The 18,589-nt window shown below is 51.4% G+C and overlaps 1 protein-coding gene across 5 annotated transcripts; it reads right to left on the bottom strand.

Annotated features, from left to right (window-relative positions):
• Positions 1 to 286: 286 nt before the first annotated feature.
• Positions 287 to 16,111, bottom strand: RPAP1 (RNA polymerase II associated protein 1). Of its 5 annotated transcripts, none has more exons than XM_055436507.2 (26): positions 15,693 to 16,084; positions 15,379 to 15,513; positions 15,008 to 15,264; positions 14,562 to 14,710; positions 14,190 to 14,279; positions 13,609 to 13,729; positions 12,541 to 12,762; positions 11,493 to 11,672; positions 10,689 to 10,804; positions 10,267 to 10,365; positions 9,260 to 9,361; positions 8,869 to 9,036; positions 8,554 to 8,736; positions 8,295 to 8,429; positions 8,029 to 8,199; positions 7,446 to 7,603; positions 6,850 to 7,008; positions 6,495 to 6,696; positions 5,956 to 6,065; positions 5,532 to 5,727; positions 5,209 to 5,361; positions 4,853 to 4,998; positions 3,534 to 4,290; positions 1,109 to 1,285; positions 908 to 967; positions 287 to 803 (listed from the first exon to the last, which is right to left on the bottom strand). In XM_055436507.2, exons 3-26 carry the CDS (start codon positions 15,186 to 15,188, stop codon positions 651 to 653), a joined length of 4,188 nt encoding a protein of 1,395 aa, XP_055292482.2. In that variant the 5' UTR covers positions 15,189 to 15,264; positions 15,379 to 15,513; positions 15,693 to 16,084; the 3' UTR covers positions 287 to 650. The 5 variants fall into 5 exon arrangements, with proteins under 5 accessions (XP_055292482.2, XP_055292483.2, XP_088695915.1 ...); XM_055436508.2 differs by having other exon boundaries at positions 15,379 to 15,462; XM_088839789.1 differs by lacking the exon at positions 15,379 to 15,513 and having other exon boundaries at positions 16,038 to 16,111.
• Positions 16,112 to 18,589: the final 2,478 nt, after the last annotated feature.

The raw sequence follows: 18,589 nt of genomic DNA, 5'->3' as shown, positions 1-18,589 counted from the left end.
ATGCAGAGACAGGATAATGACCTCATTAAGGATGCCTACACTTCAAGTGGACCGCTGACAGTCCTTCTAGAAGTGCCCCATTCCCAAGAGCATTGCCCCAGCCTGGCTTCACTCCAGAACTGGGACCCATGTTTTTGTTGTCCCAGATGTGGACTTAGTTTTCACCTCCCATTCATGATTTCTCCCCTGTCTCTCTCACAGCAGTCTTACTTCCCTCAGGGATAACCCATCCCTTGATACCAATCCTGAACTAGTATATCTGAAACCAGTCCAAATCACATTCCCAGAAGATTAAAACAAATTTATTTCAATGCCCAGCTCCAGTATTCATACACACTGATGCCAGGGCGTGGGCAGAGGAAGAGAGGTATAGTTGGTTTGTCTTGTCCCCAAGGGGACATAGCTAAGTCACCCTTCACTCCCAGTACAGACCTTCAGAAGTCCCAGATCCTGGGCTCCAATTATCAGTATATACAGGTAGGTTCACCCAACTCTAAAAGAGCTCAAAGAACTTGCCTGCTTCCAGGAAGGCAGGCCTTCTACTCTTTTGTTTCCTGCCTACTCTGAGGACACAAAGCCCTTCTCTCTGGCCAGGTATCTGTTGATAACTCCAGTAGAGTGTATCCATCTCTTCATCTGCAGCAGCTATACTAGGTATCTGATACCCCATTTGATAGCACCCCTGAGATCCTGAGTTTCTGAAGGTATTGCTGACGCAGAGGGGGCAACTGGGGATACAGCTCAAAACCCTCGGGAAGGGCAGAATTGGGAAGCTTATAGTGGAGAAGGTGCTGCTGAAGGTCCTGCAGAGAAGAAAGAAACTTTATGCAGCAGGTAGTGAGATCCTGTTGAGATCTCCGTTCCCCAACACCCTCCATTCTCCCACCTCCAAGATATGCCCCCCTACCTCATCTGTCAGCAGCCAAGTCTTCTGCAGCATGTTTCTACGGGCAGACTTGATCTCGTCCTAGAAGCAGAATAAAAAGAGGAAGCACCAGGCCAAGAGAAGGTACCTGCCGCTGGCCTGACTGGGCCCTCACCTCCTCCCCAGCTGACCCAGTTCAACTGTAGGCCCGTTCCTCCCTTTGGAGATGGGGATGTGACTTACTGAGTTATTTGGGTCCTGGGAGAAGATGAAGCTGTTGACGTGAGCCACAGCCACCGCATAGAGCACGGGGCACCAGCGTGGACGGAGCGCACCAGTAACCAGAGCCCGGAAGTATAGCTGGAGGAGGGCCAGGCTGTCTTCAGGAGGCGCCGTGTAGCACTCCAGGGACACAGGCAGCTGTGACAGGGACGGGAGACATGCTGAGGGTGAGCGCATGATGTGCATCAGCACAGTGGGGTGGAGAGTTGATGGTCCCTTGAGCCAAATCCTGAGGCAGAGATCCGCCCTTCTCTATCACAAGGGTCAAGGATAAAGACTAAAGGGCTAGCAATGAACTTATTCAGAAAACAGAAGCAAATTCTCAAACGCAGAAAACAACCTTATGGTTACAGGGGATGGGGGAAGGAATAAATTGGGAGATGGGGACATATACATACAACCATATATATAAATAACTAACAAGAAACTGCTGCTGTATAGCACAGGGAATTCTGTAACAACCTATACAGAAAAATAATCTAAAACAAAAGATACATGTATATATACAACTGATTCACTTTGCTGTACACCTGAAACACAATATTGTAAATCAACTACACACCAATAAATTAAAAAAAAAAAGACTAAAGAGCTGGAAAGCAGTGGAAACTGGGAAACTGAGAAGCAGCTGTGAATTTCTACTGCCACCACTGCCTGTTTAATCTTCTTGAAACTTTCAAAATGTCATATGCAGCTGCTCAATTCTATTACCAAACCTTTCAAAAGTTCATGTTCTTTGGAATAGTCATTATTTTTCTAAAAAATTATTCTTTCTTAATTCCATGCAGAATGATTATGTGTTTATGTCCAATGGTGTTTATCAGAGAGTTACTTAAAATAGCAAAAAATCAGAAACAAATTTTGATGCCCACTCAGGGGTTCTAATAAACTGTGACATACTTGCACAATGGATTATTATGTAACAAAAATGTTGATTTCTTAGGCTATTTAATAATGTGAGAAATGCTTATTATATAACATTAAATTAAGAAAACATTATGTGGTGATCCCAATTTTATAAAAATGTGTATACACATAAGAACTTCCCCGGTGGTGCAGTGGATAAGAATCGGCCTGCCAACGCAGGGGACACAGGTTCGATCCCTGTTCCAGGAAGACTCCACACTGCCGTGAACAACTGAGTCCCTGTGCCACAACTACTGAGCCAGTGCTTCAGAGCCCTTGAGCCACAATTACTGAAGCCCACATGCCTAGAACCTGTGCTCTGCAATCAGAAGCCACCACAATGAGAAGCCCGAAGAGTAGCCCCCACTCACTTACAACTAGAGAAAGCTCTCACAAAGCAATAGTGCTGCCAACATATACATATCCGTGAAAATGGGTGGAGGGAATTCCCTGGTTAGGACTCTGTGCTTCCACTGCAAGGGGCACAGGTTTGATCCCTGGTTGGGGAAGTAAGATCCTGCATGCTGTGCCATGTGGAAAAAAATAAAAAGACCAGCAAAAGATAAATCAAAATCAAAATAGTCACCACTGGGCAGTAGGATTATGGATAACGGTAACACTATTTTTATTACTAATCTTTTTTTTTCCTTTTTTGGCTGCAGCCTGCATAGCTTGTGGGATTTTAGTTCCCTGCCTAGAGAGGAAACCCAGCCCTTTTACAGTGAGAGCGCAGAGTCCTAACCACTGGACCACCAGGGAATTCTCTGTAATGTTCTTTTTAATTCTTAAAAATATTTTTCTTTTTAGTTTTTTATCTAAACTATACATTTATACTTTACATACATATAGTAAAATGTTTATATTTCAAGCTTACCAAAATAAATTGTAATGGAAATAAAAAAACACATCTTAAAAAAGCCTGGAACTCTTTACAGCTTACAAGTTTAAATCCTTAGCCTGATATCCAACAAGTTCCCTGGCTGGTATCTGTTCTAGACTCCTTCCTCCTCCCAGCCTATCATATTTCTTCCTGCCTCTGAGGTTTTGCCTATGTTGGTCCACTAGGCACCTTCTGTCCTTCCTCAACAATCCAAATTCTACCCAACCTTTTGTGTCCAGATCAATTCCCACTTCCTCCACAAAACCTTCTCCTCTTGGAAAATCCACTTTGATCTCTGCCTTCTCTGAATCCTGACTTAACACCTAGAATCTGAATAACTGAGAACTATACTGGCTTCAGTACATCTCTTGTCTACACTGTAGCACCTCAGGAGCAAGGAACCGTGCTATTAATAACAGCGAACACCTAAGGTATGCCAGTTACCATGATAAACCCTTTTCAGGTATTTTTTCATCTCCTCAAAGCCCCCAAGAGGTAAGATAAAGAACCTCAGGCCACCAAAGCGCCCCACTGCTCAGGAGAGCTTCCAAGGCCCAGGACAGGATGCCCATGGTGGGCCCTGCTGGGCTGAGAAAGTACCTGGGTCAGTGGCAGGCCCAGAGCTCGCAAGGCACCCACGTGCTCCCCAAAGAGGGCGAGGCGCAAGGTGACGCTGAATCGACGCTGCAGGGGAAGGAGAATCAGAGCCCCAAAGAGGTGGTCCCCAAAAGAGACAGCCTCAAAATGCTCCAGGAAGTTGGCATAGAGGTCCGGGAAAGATGTCAGGCCAGGAAGCGGGCAATCCAGGTTGAGATTTGGTAGGACTTCAGGCTGGCAGAGCCGGGCCAGGAGGGCTGCCACCAGGCGTTGTATTGGGATCTCCCGGAACAACTCACTGTCCACCAGGAAGACACACATGAGCCGTGCCAGGCGGGCAGCAGGAGACACAGCCCAGAGTGCCTGGGGGCGCCAGCTCTCCAGGACGAGCACCCACTGCAGGGCCCGCAGGGCTGTTCCCACAGTGTCAGCAGGAGGGAGCCCCGAGGGGGTGTCTGAGGCCCGGTGGTAGAGTTGAATCAATGGCAGGAAAGGCCAGTCAGTGGGCAGCAGCGGCTCCTTAGGCACAGGGAGCAACAAGGCTGGGACTCGCCGGAGCTCCCCTCGGTACAAGGCTTGGGAGGCGAGCAGGCTGGCCCGGGCCAGTGAGCAGTGGGTCAGGTAGCAGCTGCGGATGCTGGGGAGGTCCTGGCAGGCCTGTGCTAGGAGAGCCCCTCGCCCACATCCAGAGTCTCCGATGCTTCCTAAGGAGAGTCGGTCAGAGAAGTCAGCTGCCTCCGGACCCCCTGATGCTCTTTCTCTGTAATGGAACCCGAAAACAAAAATGAGGGCAAGAACCCACAAGGCCACCAGCTCTCCAGGGCCTCCCAAAGGCTCCCAGGTCCATTCCTGCTCCTTCCTGTCCCCCTAATAACCATCCACATGGCAGTTAAGAGGATGGACACTAGAGCCAGTTACCTAGGTGCTCGTTTACAGAACTCTGTGCCTTGGTTCCCTCACAGTGAAATGGGGATGATAATAATACCCATCTCGTGGTACAGGTTAAATAATTAGAGACATATAGTTAAGGGGGGATGAGACAAAGCATAGGCACTGAGTAACTGTTAGCTATTACAAGTGTACAGCTAGTTTATGACCATTTTCCAGCCATACAGTCACAGAAGTCTCATAATTACCCTAGTATGTTATCCTCATCCTCACCTGACTAATGAGGAAACGGAAACTCAAGACAGGCTAAGTGTAATCCATGGAGGAAAGAAAATTAAGCCCAGGTCTTCTGGTCCCCAATTCAGAGCTGCTCTGGCAACCACCACAGCAGCTTTTTGAAAGGGCCGAGTTGATGCTACCAGGCCTGGACTTACGGGAGGAACTCCAGCCGGAACACACAGCTCAGCATCAGCTCATGGGCGAGGTACTCACTCCCAGGCAGCAGTCGGCCCAGCAGGGCCAAGGCCATGCCGTGACAGAGGGCCGCATCGGTGCCTGACACCGGTGGCTGGAGTGTTGCCTGTGGACAGAAAAGGGGGAAGGGGAGGAGGAGGCAAAGGGGGTGAGGGGGGACACAGGGAACAGAAGTGAGGGAGAGAATACGTGCCAATAGGCACAGGTTCCGGGCATGTCTTCAGGAAAGCAGGAGCTGCAGGGCCTGTTAGAAGCAGCATGTGTTCCAGAGAGGCAGGATGGGGTTCATGGGGGCTGGGGGATTAGGGGCACCCACCGCTCTCTGGGCCAGGGTGAGTGCCAGGTACTGCAGGTGGTACTCATGGCGCAGGGCCCACGTAGAGAAGGGGGTGAGGTGCGGAGCGGCCACGGGAGCCACACATCGCAGGAAATAGTTCTGGAGTCCCGGGGCAGCCAGTACGGTGGCCAGCTGAGGAAGAGCAAGTGTGTTCATATTCGGAAGGTGACTTTGATCCCTTCTGGGGCTTCCCGGCCACCCGTCCTCTGCCAAACTCAGAAATGAGGGTTTGACAAAACAGGCCTCCTTTCCCCAAGGGTTGCCCTCCCCCGGAATCCTGCCATCTTGGCCCCAGCACTCACCTGGCCACACAGTCCTTTGTGGATCCGGCCCAGGGTGTTAAGAAGAGACAGGAGGGCCGTGAGGAACGGGAAGGGGGAAGCTGAGCCAGCCAGACTGAGAGGGGGGTGGCCCCCTGCACATCCCAGTGACGCGAGGCTGGAGATAGTTTCGGGGGCCACAGCACAGGACTGTGGGTTGCACAGAGGGGAGCAGCACCTGGGGGCAGAGTGGTACTGGTCTGAGGTGTGCTGGGTTGTCTGCGACCAAGGTCAATGGCAAGGTGGCCATGCAGACAAGGCCCACGTTCCCTGGAGCCCCCAGCTGCTGCCTACTAGGGATTCAGGTCTCCCTCAAGCTGAATGGACCAGGGAGCTAGACTCAGGAACCCCACAAGGAGAAAAACTGCCTCCCTTCACCAACCTCCACCACACACATAGTACGTACCCCAGGGAATCCCACAGGCTGCCCAGAGAAGGGTGTTTCAGCAAGGGTAGCAGCAGCCCCTCTGACAGGCGCTCCATGTCCTGCAGCCAATCCTCTGGGCACAGGCCTGGCTGGAAGACCGTGAGACTCACTGAGCTGAGGGCCCAGGAGCCCCCATCCTCCTAGATCCCGTGCACTCAGGCCGAGCCTACGATTCTAAGATCCCCAGAGTCAGTGTTTAGAGGCTTCTGCCTTCTGACCCTTCTGGAGGGAGAGAAGACTCTGAGGTTGTGCTGGCAGGGGTAATGAGAGAGTATAACGGCTCCAGGGAGGCTAAGCTGCTGTTTGGGGTTCTCTGGCTTCCACCCACATGGCTTCTTGGAAGCTCTACTGGATGTGAAGGTGTAAAGAGGGAAAATGGTAGGAGGGGAAAGGTGGAGGGCAGGAAAAGGCGGCAAGAGGGAGGTATGGACAGGTGGAGACAGGGAGAAAGAGGGCAGAACGCTAAGCCACGGACAGGGCACCTGGGGCAAGGGGGAAGGAGAGCAGGCAACACTCACCTGCTGGCTCCAGGCCTGGTAGTAGGCATCCAGGAAGAGCAGGCAGGCAGTGGGCACCGGGCCCAGGGCACTCCACATCTCAGGTCTGGGCAGCAACTTCAAGGTCTGTCTGAGACATGGCTCCACGAGAGGCTGGAGCCCAGACACCTGAGTCCAGGTGATTGAAGAAGGGGTGGCCAACAGACTGGCCTCAGCAGAGTCACTGCAGGAGAGCCAAAAGGGGCCGGGTGAGGATCTGGCTGCCTGGACTGCCCTCTAGGCTCCAGCCACTCTCTTTCTGTGAAGGAGCCCTCCCACTGATCCCAGAGCTCCCGGCAGGACGACTCTCCACCGGCAGCTCAGGGCTAGGGCCTACCTATTGGGTTCAGGGGCGATGTGGCCGGCTGCCAAGGTCAGCTGGGTGAGGAGGGTGAGCAGCGAGGCGATCCTCTGCAGAGTGAGGGGCCGAGGCGGGGGGCTACTGAGCTCCTTCGGCACAGCCTGCAGGGCTCGCATCAGCACAGGGTATAGCTCCCTGGTGGTGGTGGTGAGGGGGAGACGAAGACCGCCCTTCAGTGTGAGGAGGGAGACAGAGACAGGAGACACAGAGCAAGGCCTGCCCTGGGGCCTCTGCAGGCTGGCTGAGGAGGAGCAGGGAGGCCTGGGCCAGGAGCTCTGTGAGGCTTCAAGGGAGCCTGGGGGCTGGGGGGAGGGAGGCAGCCCCCAGGGAATTTCAATATGATTTCACCCAGATATCAATGCTGGGATGCACAGAATGTGGTTAACCCAGCCCTGCTCCACTCCCCTCTGGCTAGCCCTGATGTCCCAGCTGTTTTCATTCCTTCCAGAATCACCTCTTCCTCATGCTCAGCCTCCCTCCGAGCCTGGACCTCGAGCAAGGCTGAATCGTCAGTTCAGGCCAGATTGCAGGGCCGGAGGGGTCTTGAGGGGCCTACCAACATCTCTTCTCACCTGTAAAGGTCGCTGCATAGGCCGTAGGAGGCCGCCACTGCCCACAGGCGGAAGGCCTCGGTGCTCAGTGTCTCGGCTTCCTCCAGGGGCAAGGCTAGATCCTGGGGGTCTTCAGCTATAAAGCGGCTCAGGCGGCTCCGGAGATCAAAGCCGCTCAGCTGGGGGTGTGCAGAGAGTCCAGGGATCAGGATCGCTGGGAGCCCTGTTCCAGGACCCTCCAGGACAGGGTCATAGTTCAGGGCTCGGGTGAAACTACCTCATCCATCCCTCCCTTCTGCCCTCCTGCCTGTCTTCTTGTTAGCAGGCACTTGCTGGGCAACTTTGCCAAGGCTCTTGGTGCCTATTTGGATGTGGCCCTCCTGGCCTGGGTGCAGGAAACAGGGAGCCTTTCTAATGAGCACAGAGCAAGCCTACAGGATATAGTAGGCTCCTTCCTGGGGGTTTCTGTTGCACTTTTAAGCAATAGGAACAGTTAGGAAGAGAAAGATGGCATGACTGGGCTGCCTAAAAGTACAAGGGCCATGCTTAGCCCCCAACCCAGCTCTATCTCAAGCCCCAATCTCCTGCCCTGTGTCCTGCTCACCAGCCGGGCAGCAATATTTCTACTGGCCGAGGCCAGGACACGAAGCAGTTTCATGGCAGGAGCACAGGGCACTCTGTGTAGACTGGAGGTAGGCCCCGACCCCATGGGGGACCAGCTGGTGGGTAGGAATTCTCGAACCACAGTCTCTACCAGCCGAGGGCACTCTAGCACCTGTGAGGGCCAGGAGGAAAAGGGATGTGGGCGGCTGAGGGGTAAGGCCAGGCCCAGCGAGGCTCTCTGCCCAGTCCCTGCCTCCTGTCTCTCACCCTTGTGGCTGACTCCAGGGAATGCCGGGCCAGGCGGATGAGCATAGTCAGGATGTCAAGGACCACAGAAGGCCCTGGGCAGGTCACCTCCAGTACGTAGCGCAGCCGAGGCAGCAGGTTGGTAGCCAGAAGCCCCTGAGGTTCAGACACAAGCCCCCTGCCAAATGCAGCTGGGCCCCAGGCCTTGGTGACCCCTCCTGCCCAATACGTGCTTGCCCTGGAGGTCACGGGACTGGTGCAGCTGCCTGTGCGCTTGTACCTTGATGACGTCATGTCGGGCCAGGTCAGATGGAGGCTGGTTTCCTTCTTCAGGACTCTTGGTTTTTGCCTTTTCTGCTGGGGGTTCTTCATCCTCATCCTCGTCCTCCATGCCCGCCTGGCTGGGCATCAGAGCGAACATCAGTGCTCCGTGGTACCAAGAGAAGGCGCTGTCGAGGAGCTCCTGAGAGAGGAGAGTGGGGGTAGAAGGAGGAAGAAGGGATTGGGTCAGGAAATGGGTTGTTGGCGAGGGCAGGCCCAGCAGGGGGAGTAGGGACCACGAGGCCGCGAAGCTTCGTTCCTCTGCATGTTGTACCTCATCTTCAGGGGCCACCAGCAGGGCCCGAAGAGCCCGGACAGCAGCTGCGATGACCCCATCCACTCTGTCATCCAGGGAGAAGCGCAGCAGGAAGAGGAAACCAGCATCCAGAAGGAGGTGCAAGACGCTGCCCACCAGCCGGTCCCCAAACTCCCCAGCCTGGGCCTTGAGGGCAGGAGGAGAAAACTTTGCTGAATCTGCTGAAGGTACCGAGTCTTTGTCCTGGAGCCTTCACTTGTCCATCTAGGACCCTGGGTTTGACCTGTTCCCAGGGTGACCCACAGACAGCTGGGGTATGGACCAGTGAGTCAGACTGAAATGGGCAAGGGGTGGGAGAGTCTAAGGGGTTGGGGGAGGGTGGATAGGACCAGGCCAGCAGTCCACTCACCCTGCCGATGACCTGGGCCAACACGTGTAGTGCTAGGGCTCTCTGCTGGGACACCTGGCTGCGTGTCAGGTGGAAGAGCTCCTGAAGGGAGTACCCTGCCCTCTGAAACAGGAACAAGAAGTCAGAGGGAGCCAAGACACAGGGCAGCATCCATTAACAAATATGCGGCAATCCCCATCTGCCATACATGGAGCTGGGTGTCAAGGTGAAGACAAAGAAAATAAGTGATGTTTCTTGCCTCTGCTTTCCATGAATCCTCAAACTGGTAAAGAAAATAAGACTTGCACACAAGTAACCACAGCCTAAGGCAGATTGGGGGGAAATGTAGTCATCGGTATTTAATTTGCAACTAAAGAATAGGAGAGAGACAGAAGCGGTCCCAGAAAAGTGATGTGGTCTCAGTGAGCAGATAGAGCCCTTGACGGCCGGGCATGGAGTGAAGGGTAAAGGCTTCCCTGGAGCAGGCTTCAGGAACCGCGTGCTGGAGGTCCAGGAGCAGAGGGGATGTGTAGGGGGAAGGTGACCGAATGTGCAGCAGGAGGGAGGGAGGCAGAGCTGTGGGGTCAGCAGGGACAGATGGCGGAAGGGCTGTTCTGCTGGGTTGAAGAGCCAGGGCCTTATTCTGGGAGCATTCCCTGAGCAAGGAAACTTTCTGAGGCAAGAGACAGCCTGAACAGGGTCAGAGGAAATCAATACAGCAATACCATGGGGGAGGGAACCGCAGGACAGAGTGACTAGAAGACATGGTGACGGAGCAGACGAGAGGGAACAAGGCTTAGATGGAGGAAGCAAGTGGAGAGCTGACAAACATGGAACTGGCAAGTTCTGGCGACCGACTGGAGTGTGAGAGAATGCGGAGAAAGATTTCAAGCCTTAGAGCCAGCAGGGTCAAGAATTGGAATGGGCGCACTGGAGGGTCGAGGCAGCTGAGAAGCCGCCCTTCTCCACATGGTTGTTAAAAGCTCTTGCTGAGAACTGCCCAGTACTCCTCGGAGCCCACGCCTCACCTCCGCCTCCTCTCCATGGTGGTGGAGACCCAGATGGGTGGGAAGGTCCAGGTCAGGGGCCAGCAGCTCTCCCTGAAGACTGAATCGGGCCTGCATCCTCTAATGGGTAGAGAAAGAGGACTATGCACTGGGGCAGCAGTGAATTCCTCACATCCTAACTCACTGTAACCCCAGGCCTCTCAGGACTTAGGAACTGTCTGGACCTCTAGACCCGAAGTGGGGCTCCTCTGGCCTGAGGGGCCAGGCAGGAAGAGAGGGGTGAGCACAGAGAAGTTTCTCCAGCTCGAGGGATGCGGAGGGCCTGAGCTCTGGGTGCAAGAGCAATAGCTCCACTCACTCCCACCCCACTGTACCCTTGTCAGCCAGCAGGCCCTTCTCACCTTCTACCTCACCGCACCTGTTGGCCAGCGGGCCCTCCTCACCTCCTGCGTCTGCTGCCGCCGGAGTGGAGGCAGGTCCTGGGTCCAATGGAGCTTCTCCAGCTCCACAGTGTCCATGTGCAGCCATTCTTTCTGGGGAGTCACAGGCAAGGCCAGAGCTGGGGAGATGGAGCAAAGTAGTTTCCCTAAGGGGCTCAGCTTGCTGATCCACTGGGGTCCCAGGTGTCCAGCAGCTACCACATCCACCTCTGCCCAAGGGTCTGGCAGCCTCTGCCCTCAGCTGTGGCTAATAGCATGGCCCAGGGCCTAGAATGACTACTATGGCAGACATCCTGTCCTGGGCTCTAGCCCCTTGCTGACCCCAAAGATTTGCTGAGAGTGGAAAGAGGAAGAGGAGAAGATAAGGAAGAAAGGAGAGAGGAGCAAACAAGGAAGGGAGGACCACAAACATCAGGGAAACCCAGTTCTCCACTCTAGCACTGACTTTCCAAAGGAGCAGGGCAGTGGAGACAATGAGAAAGGGACAGCCACACTTCAGCAGAGCAAGACACCGAGACATACACCTGCCACCTCCTCTTCCTCCTTCCTCACCCCACCCAAGCCCCATCTGTGCTGTCTCCTACCGGGGAAGGGGGAGAAGGAGCAGTTAATAGGATGGGAACACAGGAAGCGTGTGCAGGAAGAATATATGCATGAGCAAATAAAGACTGATTTCAAGCCAAGCATGAGGATTAGCATTACATGTTCAAGGACATAGAAGGTTCTCTCTCTTCCCAGCTGCCAGACCCGGGAGAAGGAATCCTTTCCTCTGCTTTCATTCCTCCAAAGTCCCCTCCTCCTCCAAACCTGGGGTTTTTGGCTCCAGCTCATCTTCCTGCCTGGGCACACTGGCAGAAGTTGGTGCAATGGCCTCCTTTCCAGTGACCTCAGCAGAGGGTCTTCCTGGTCTCTGCTCCCTTGTGGCCTTCTCTTCTGTTTGCTCACGGGTACGGCTGTGAGATTTCAAGAAGGCAACCAAGCTGGGATCTAGAACAGAGCATGGAGAGGAGAGTGTTTGGAGGCATACTCTTCCCAGCCTCCAACAGACCCAAAACCTGCTGAATGAGGCCTGTCAGTGGGTGCCAAGGCACTTCCCAGCCAGGGTATGCGCCCCCTGGGCTTTCTTGCAGCCTCAGTGACCCATATCTGTCACTGGAACCTGCCTACCCACCTATCCCTCCATTTCTCACAGTCCTCTGGTCCAGGCCTCTCTGCCCATCCCTGTGCTTGGCTTCAGGTCAAGGCCCAAAGTGAGGGGCTATGGAATAAATGAATCAATGTTGACTAGGGCCAAAAAGAAGGCATTTAGGGGAACAGTTTCTCACTTTCAGTTATTTTATTTATTTATGCACAAATATTCACTAAAAACCTAATATATGCTATGCTCTATGTAAGTGCTAGATACATAGTTTGGAATAAGATTGACTTGACACTACTGTTTTGGTGACCAAAAACTAGGAGGGAGGTGTAATACAGCACAGCATATAATTCACATAAAACAGAGTGCCCTGCAGCTGAACTAGAGTACAGCCAGAATACAGCGTACACTATACTACGCCTGTACTGTATACATGATCTACTGGTTAAAAGCACAACCCATGAGACCAGGTAGACCTGGATTTACATCACATTCGTGTTCCTTAACAGGATATGGGACCAGGCTGCGTGACCTGGGGGAGAATTTCTTAAAAGTCCTGAGCCTCAGTTTTGTTTTTCATTAAATGAATCAGGTTAGCACCACGTGCCTCACAGGTACAGTTTGAGGACAGAATGAAAAGCACTCACAGTAAGCCTTGCTCTATAAATGGCAATCCCTTCCTAGCCCGGTCTTGGCAGGAAAGGCCGGTACCCGTACCAAGCTGAGCCAGCAACCGCTGCTGTTCCTGCAGGATCTTCTCCGGAGCCAGGGCTTGCAGTCTTGCTACGTTTTCTTCATGGATGGTCTGGGCTTCCTGCTCAGCCTCCTGGCTCCTGAGCCCCTTCCCTGTCACCAGATGGGGTCCTTGGAAGCTGTAGCTGTTCCATGGAGGCTGGCTGCCGCACTGCCTAGGTGTGAGTGCCTCACAGGTCATAGGACCTGCAAGAAGAGTATGATCAGTTCATTGCCTCACTCCAGCTGGGATTCCTGGGCCTCTTCTCTAATCCCATTAGCTCTGGAGACAGAAAGAGGTCCCAGAGTCTTCCCAGGCATGGAGTGGAGACCCCCACCCTGGACATGACACACGACTCCAGGCACCCTGGGCCTGGCTTGGGGTGATGTATTCATTCTCCGCCTTGGATTTACATGAGATTTCCCTCAGAAACATCCCACTGACTCTTCTCTTGGATGTCTAGGCAGACATCTGCCTCTAGAGGTCTGCCCCCAGTTCTTCTCCCAATAATTTGCATCCTTAAAGAATTTTGGCCTACATCTTTATTTTACAGCCTCTACCAGACACTTCAGGCTTTCCCGATAGCTCAGCAGTAAAGAATCCGCCTGTGATACAGAAGACACACACAAGAGGCCTTGGGTTCAATCCCTGGGTTGCGAAGATCCCCTGGAGGAGGGCATGGCAATCCACTCCAATATTCTTGCCTGGAGAATCTCATGAATAGAGAAGCCTGACGGGCTACAGTCCACAGGATCACAAAGAGTCAGACACAACTAAAGCGACTGAACACGCACTCACACACACACCAGACATCTCCATCCCCTTTTTTTCTCCTATAGTCAAGTAATGACCTGTCCTCTGCCTGCACCCAAGACCCAGATATGGACCCAAGCTGCCCACACTCAATACTCTCAGTAGGGTATGGGACAGCTCCTCTTTAAATGGCTCAAATGCACTTCAAGCTTGAAGCAGGAAAGATGAATATCCAGAGATGACTTGATGATTGCGTATTACAAAAAAGCTTAGACCAAGCCTCTTCAATCCCCACTCACTCTCTGGTGGGTCCAAGGTAGATTCAACTTTTCTAACTGGTGAGACCTTGGCTCCAGATGCTCTCCTTGCTGCAATTTCCTGGGCAAAGATGCTTCTCTTACCAGCTGTCACTGGCTTCCCCTAAAGGGCAAAAAGAAAACCCAGGTGACAGATGCTCATACCCTATTCTCTTCTCAACCTATTGATGTCGCTGGAACAAAGAGATACAATAGACTTACTTAATCTCCAAGGGTCACAACCCTAGTCCTCAGAAAAAGCAAGGCTCCACAGAAGCACAAGTTTTGAAGTCTGACAGGTTTGGGGTGAACTTCTGGCTCTTCTATTATATGTGTGGTGTAGGACAAGCTATCAATTTTCTTATTTGAAAAACGGAGATAATGATGCCTACATTATATGGCTGTTATGAGGACTAAATGAAGTAATCCATATAAAGTGCTTAGGGCCATGCTGTTTTAATAATGGAATTATCATTATTAAGATTATCTAAAAAAAAAAAGACTATCTTATCTACCTGGGGAAGATGCACTATGATGCTCACATGACTGTCCCCTAAACACCATCTAAGGTGACCTCTGCCTACCTGTCTCCCCTGTGAACGATGGAATACAGGAGGGAAAGCAACGCCACTGGACACAGGCAGATTCACAGGCATTGAACTTGTATCTCGTTCCTGCAGCAAAAAAGTACAAAGCAGTAAAAATGTAGACAAATCCCCAAGCTCAACACTATCCCATTAACCTTAGTACTGTATGACTAGAACCTCACCCTAAGGAGTCATGAACCCACCTTCCTTCTTAAGGGACAGTGATTCTAAACCAGCCCCCAACCTGACTGCAGATGGATGGAGTCCCATCTTTCTGAATCACTCTCTACTCAGTAAGGCTCACCACCCACACCCAACATCCCTGCTGCCCTAGGATGCCTTGCTCCACTTAACCAGGGTGAGACGCACAATAATCTTAGTCAAGACAGCAGTGATGTGCTGATCATGCCTGTTCAGCCTCTCTTCAGGGTCCTCATGTTCAGGCAGGAGATGGCCAGGGCTGGGCCTGGCTCTCTTTGGGGGAGCAGGAACCAAAGCTGGGGGCAAATCTGGAAGATCTAAGAAAGGAAAAAAACCCAGATGTGAGACTACTCGTATCTTCCCAGGAAGAGACTGAAGGCTAGAGCGAAGCCAAAGAAAGAAAGGCAGCTGTTGTGGGGCCCTGGCTCAAGCTGTGTCATCTTGGGTAAGGTATTTACTCTCTCTGGACTCAGTTTCTTCATATGTAAAATGGGGCTGCAGCAAGAGTTCCGCAGTTCTGAAATAATTATGGGCAATCCAGCTACATCAGGAAGAGGAGAAGACCCTGAGGTTGTACCTCTCTCCTTTTCAACCGCATACCCACAGCCACTCACTGTCTAGCATCACCACATCCCGATGATCCTGCAGTGGAGGGTGCTCCAGGTTGGCATCCCCAGCTCTCCTGCTTCCTTTCTTCACCAGCTGTACTGCTGGGGTTGCACCAGCTGCAAGAAACTGACTCTGGAAGCGCAGCAGGTCTACCTCTGACTCCCCTGGCTTTGGTCTCGACAGCATCTTGACACTCCAGCTGCCTCCCTAGTTCAACTCTTTCCAGCACTGCTTCAGCGTAGGGGATTCACTCTCATTCACCCTAGAAGCAATAAAGATAATGGGTCCTCTGCAACTGAACCTCAATTTTTTTTTGTGCATCAGAGAAGGCTCCTTTCCCCTGTGTTCATGCAGACTCATTCCTCCTCATTCATACCTTATTGCCATTCTCTTTATTTAGCCTTCCCTGATGTCAACAGTCCAGCAACAGTATTTACTGCCAACTTAAGTTGTTTACAATCTGTGGATGATAAAAACTCAGGAACAACCACAGGGGACCTAAGAAAAATGCCTTCAAGAGCCAGGCAGTGGTGATTCAGTATCAGACTGGTGGGAACATGCCTGGCTTAAAAGTATTCAAATTATTAAAAACCTTTGGCTATAAAAGATTGATATATAAAAATCACTTGTATTTCTACACACTATTAAAGAACAATCAGAAAACAACGTTAAGAAAACAACTGTACTTACAATAGCATTGAAAACAATACTTAGTAACCAATTTCACCAAAGCAGTCCATGACTTGTACTCTGTCAGGCCCCACAACTGCCCTAAAGGGCTGGGCTCTACGGTCGCAGGTGCCCCAGGATCACCCGTGTCAGCAAAGAGAAACCACGGAGTCTCAGACTATGCTGCCTGCAGATGGAGGGCCGTGCCTAGGGTCTCCGCATCGAAGAGGCCGCGGCCGCCCCTGGCCAGACCAAAGACACTGGGGCAGGCTCCGACAAAGAACTAAGTACCCTGTATCAGAGACCTCTGCCGGGATCTCCTGCCTCCGTCCCGCCAGCCAAGCCCCCTACTTGACCCAGAATCACCTGGGTGCCGCCATCTTGCCCCGCGGAGATCAGCTTCCGCCGCCGCCGCTTTGCGCTTCCGCCCCGCATCCCGGCTCCGCCCACTCTTGGGAGGGAATTGCGTTTCGGTGTTCTGGACGCTTGAACAGGAAAGTACTCCGGCAAGTAAGCTTTACGCAGACTCTCTCTACACAAACAATACCAGGGACTGAGGCAAAGAGCTACTCAGACGCCCTCCCGCACTCACCAGCGGGGATAGCCGGATGCTGCAGCCTGGCACCGCCCAGGCTCAGGAGCAGCGCATAGAAACCGGCATACTCCCCACTGTGATTATGGACGAGTAAGAAGATTACCGGGGCTTCCCAGGTGGCTCAGTGGTAAAGAATCTGCCTGCCAATGCAGGAGCCTTAGGAGACCCGGGTTCGATCCCTGGGTCGGGAAAATCCTCTGGCGGAGGAAATGGCAACCCACTCCAGTGTTCTTGCCGGCATTATCCCTTGGACAGAGGAGCCTGGTGGCCTACAGTCCATGGGGGTCGCAAAGAGCCGTTGGTGACGGAACAAGAAGATAACCAGGACAAAGGAAAGGTGAAGCCCGAGGAATTCCTTGGAATCTTCTATCTGCGCTACCTGTGTGCCATGTTGGCAGGATACTGTCCACCATCAACTATCACCAGTTACCTTTTCACAGGCATGTGTCCTGTTCTTTTGTGTAAACTTTGAGTTCCTTGGGGGAAATCGGGCCTTCTTTTTTACATCCATCATGCTCAGCACCCAGTATATTGCCATGCTCATGCTGCTGCTAAGCTGCTAAGTCACTTCAGTCGTGCCCGACTCTGTGTGACCCCATAGACGGCAGCCCACCAGGCTCCCCCGTCCCTGGGATTCTCCAGGCAAGAACACTGGAGCGGGTTGCCATTTCCTTCTCCAATGCATGAAAGTGAAAAGTGAAAGTGAAGTCGCTCAGTCATGTCCGACTCTTTGCGACCCCGTGGACTGCAGCCCACCAGGCTCCTCCGTCCATGGGATTTTCCAGGCAAGAGTACTGGAGTGGGGTGCCATTGCCTTCTCCGCAAAACACATCCTGCTGCTGCTGCTGCTGCTGCTAAGTCACTTCAGTCGTGTCCGACTCTGTGTGACCCCATAGGCGGCAGCCCACCAGGCTCCCCCGTCCCTGGGACTCTCCAGGCAAGAACACTGGAGTGGGTTGAGGAAGGCTTTATTAAAAAATTGAAGCTAAATCTAGTCAAGCGTCTAGCTCTATCATGTCTAACTGCATTAAGGGACTATTAATTAAATGTGGTCCTGACTTGTTTGTATCGTGATTCAAACAAACCTACTATAAAGTGATACTTTTTGAGACTGGAAAAACTAAAACATACACTATTAAGTATTTTTAAAACATTTTTTATGTATGGGGAGTTCCCTGGTGGTCTAGTGGTTAGAATTCAGTGCTTTCACTGTCATGGCCCATGTTCAATCTCTGGTTGGGAACTGAGATCCTGCAAGCCGAGTGGTGCAGCTAAATAAACAAGTCAATAAATAAAATGTGTGTGTGTTTTTTCTTAATGTTTTGGGTATGGATGTGGTTCTTTTTGAAAAATAAACTTTATTTTAGAATAGCTTTAGCTTTACCGGATTGTAAAGAAACATTCCATTTATCCTAAACATAGTAGCATCTATCATTAATATGGCAGGTTCGTTGGTATTAATAAACCAATATTTGACATAGTGTGAATAAAGTCCATACTTTATTCAGGTTTCCTCAACTTTCCCCTAATGTCCTTTTCCTGTTCCATCCAGGATACCACATTACATTTCATTGTCATGACTCCTTAGGCTTCTCTTGGCTGTTACAGCTTCATAGAGGGTTTTTTGTTTGTTTGTTTTGATGACTTGGACAGTTTAGAATAGTACTGGTAGGTATTTTGTGCCATATCCCACCAATGAGATTTGTCTGATGATTTTCTCATGATTAGACTGAGGTTATGAGTTTGAAGTCCTCCCCCTCCTTGAGGCTGGAGTACCTTTGTAATATTTAAATTATAAATTATTTCTAATTCTGCATGGGAGATTTATCTATGCTCTCCATGAATTAACTTGTTAATTTATAATATACTTTTAAATTAACAAATTATAACATAGTCATTCACATATATTTATATTTGACCTTTTGATATACCCCATCATTTTGTGTGTGTGTGTGTGTTTTGGCCATAACATGTGGCTTGTGGGATTTCGGTCCTGTGACCAGGGATTGAACCGGGTCCCTCAGTAGTGAGAACTTGAAGTCCTAACCACTGGACAGAATTCCCTGTGTGTATATGCTTGATTTGTGTTTTCTGCTTTTGTTTTTGAACACTTCCTTACTTTCTGGCACTACAAAATGCTCCGAGCTCATCTTCTATATTTCCTGCCCCAGTCCTAGAATCAGCCATTTCTCCAAGGACCGTTGGTTCTCTTATATTGGAAAATAGTATTAGAAACCAAGATTTGGGTGCTAGATATACTCATTGCTGCTGAAGTGTCTTGCTTTTGGGCCCTTCTCAGCTAACAAAGGGAATATATATGTGT

Source organism: Moschus berezovskii, chromosome 9, assembly GCF_049115385.1.
Source record: "Moschus berezovskii isolate FMDL1 chromosome 9, NW_MosBer_1.0, whole genome shotgun sequence".
Lineage (NCBI taxonomy): Eukaryota > Metazoa > Chordata > Mammalia > Artiodactyla > Moschidae > Moschus > Moschus berezovskii.
The sequence above is the reverse complement of the archived record's forward strand: the minus strand, read 5'-3'. Positions and strand labels throughout refer to the sequence as shown.

What these genes read in the sequence shown, in the direction of transcription:
- RPAP1 (XM_088839789.1), bottom strand. Translation starts at nt 15,188, where the DNA reads ATGCTGTCGAGACCAAAGCCAGGGGAGTCAGAGGTAGACCTGCTGCGC. An exon ending in GGATGTGGTGATGCTAGACA is followed by an intron (nt 14,711 to 15,007) that starts GTGAGTGGCTGT and finishes TTCCTTTCTTAG; the next exon opens with ATCTTCCAGATTTGCCCCCA. An exon ending in GAAATATTGCTGCCCGGCTG is followed by an intron (nt 7,604 to 8,028) that starts GTGAGCAGGACA and finishes GCACACCCCCAG; the next exon opens with CTGAGCGGCTTTGATCTCCG.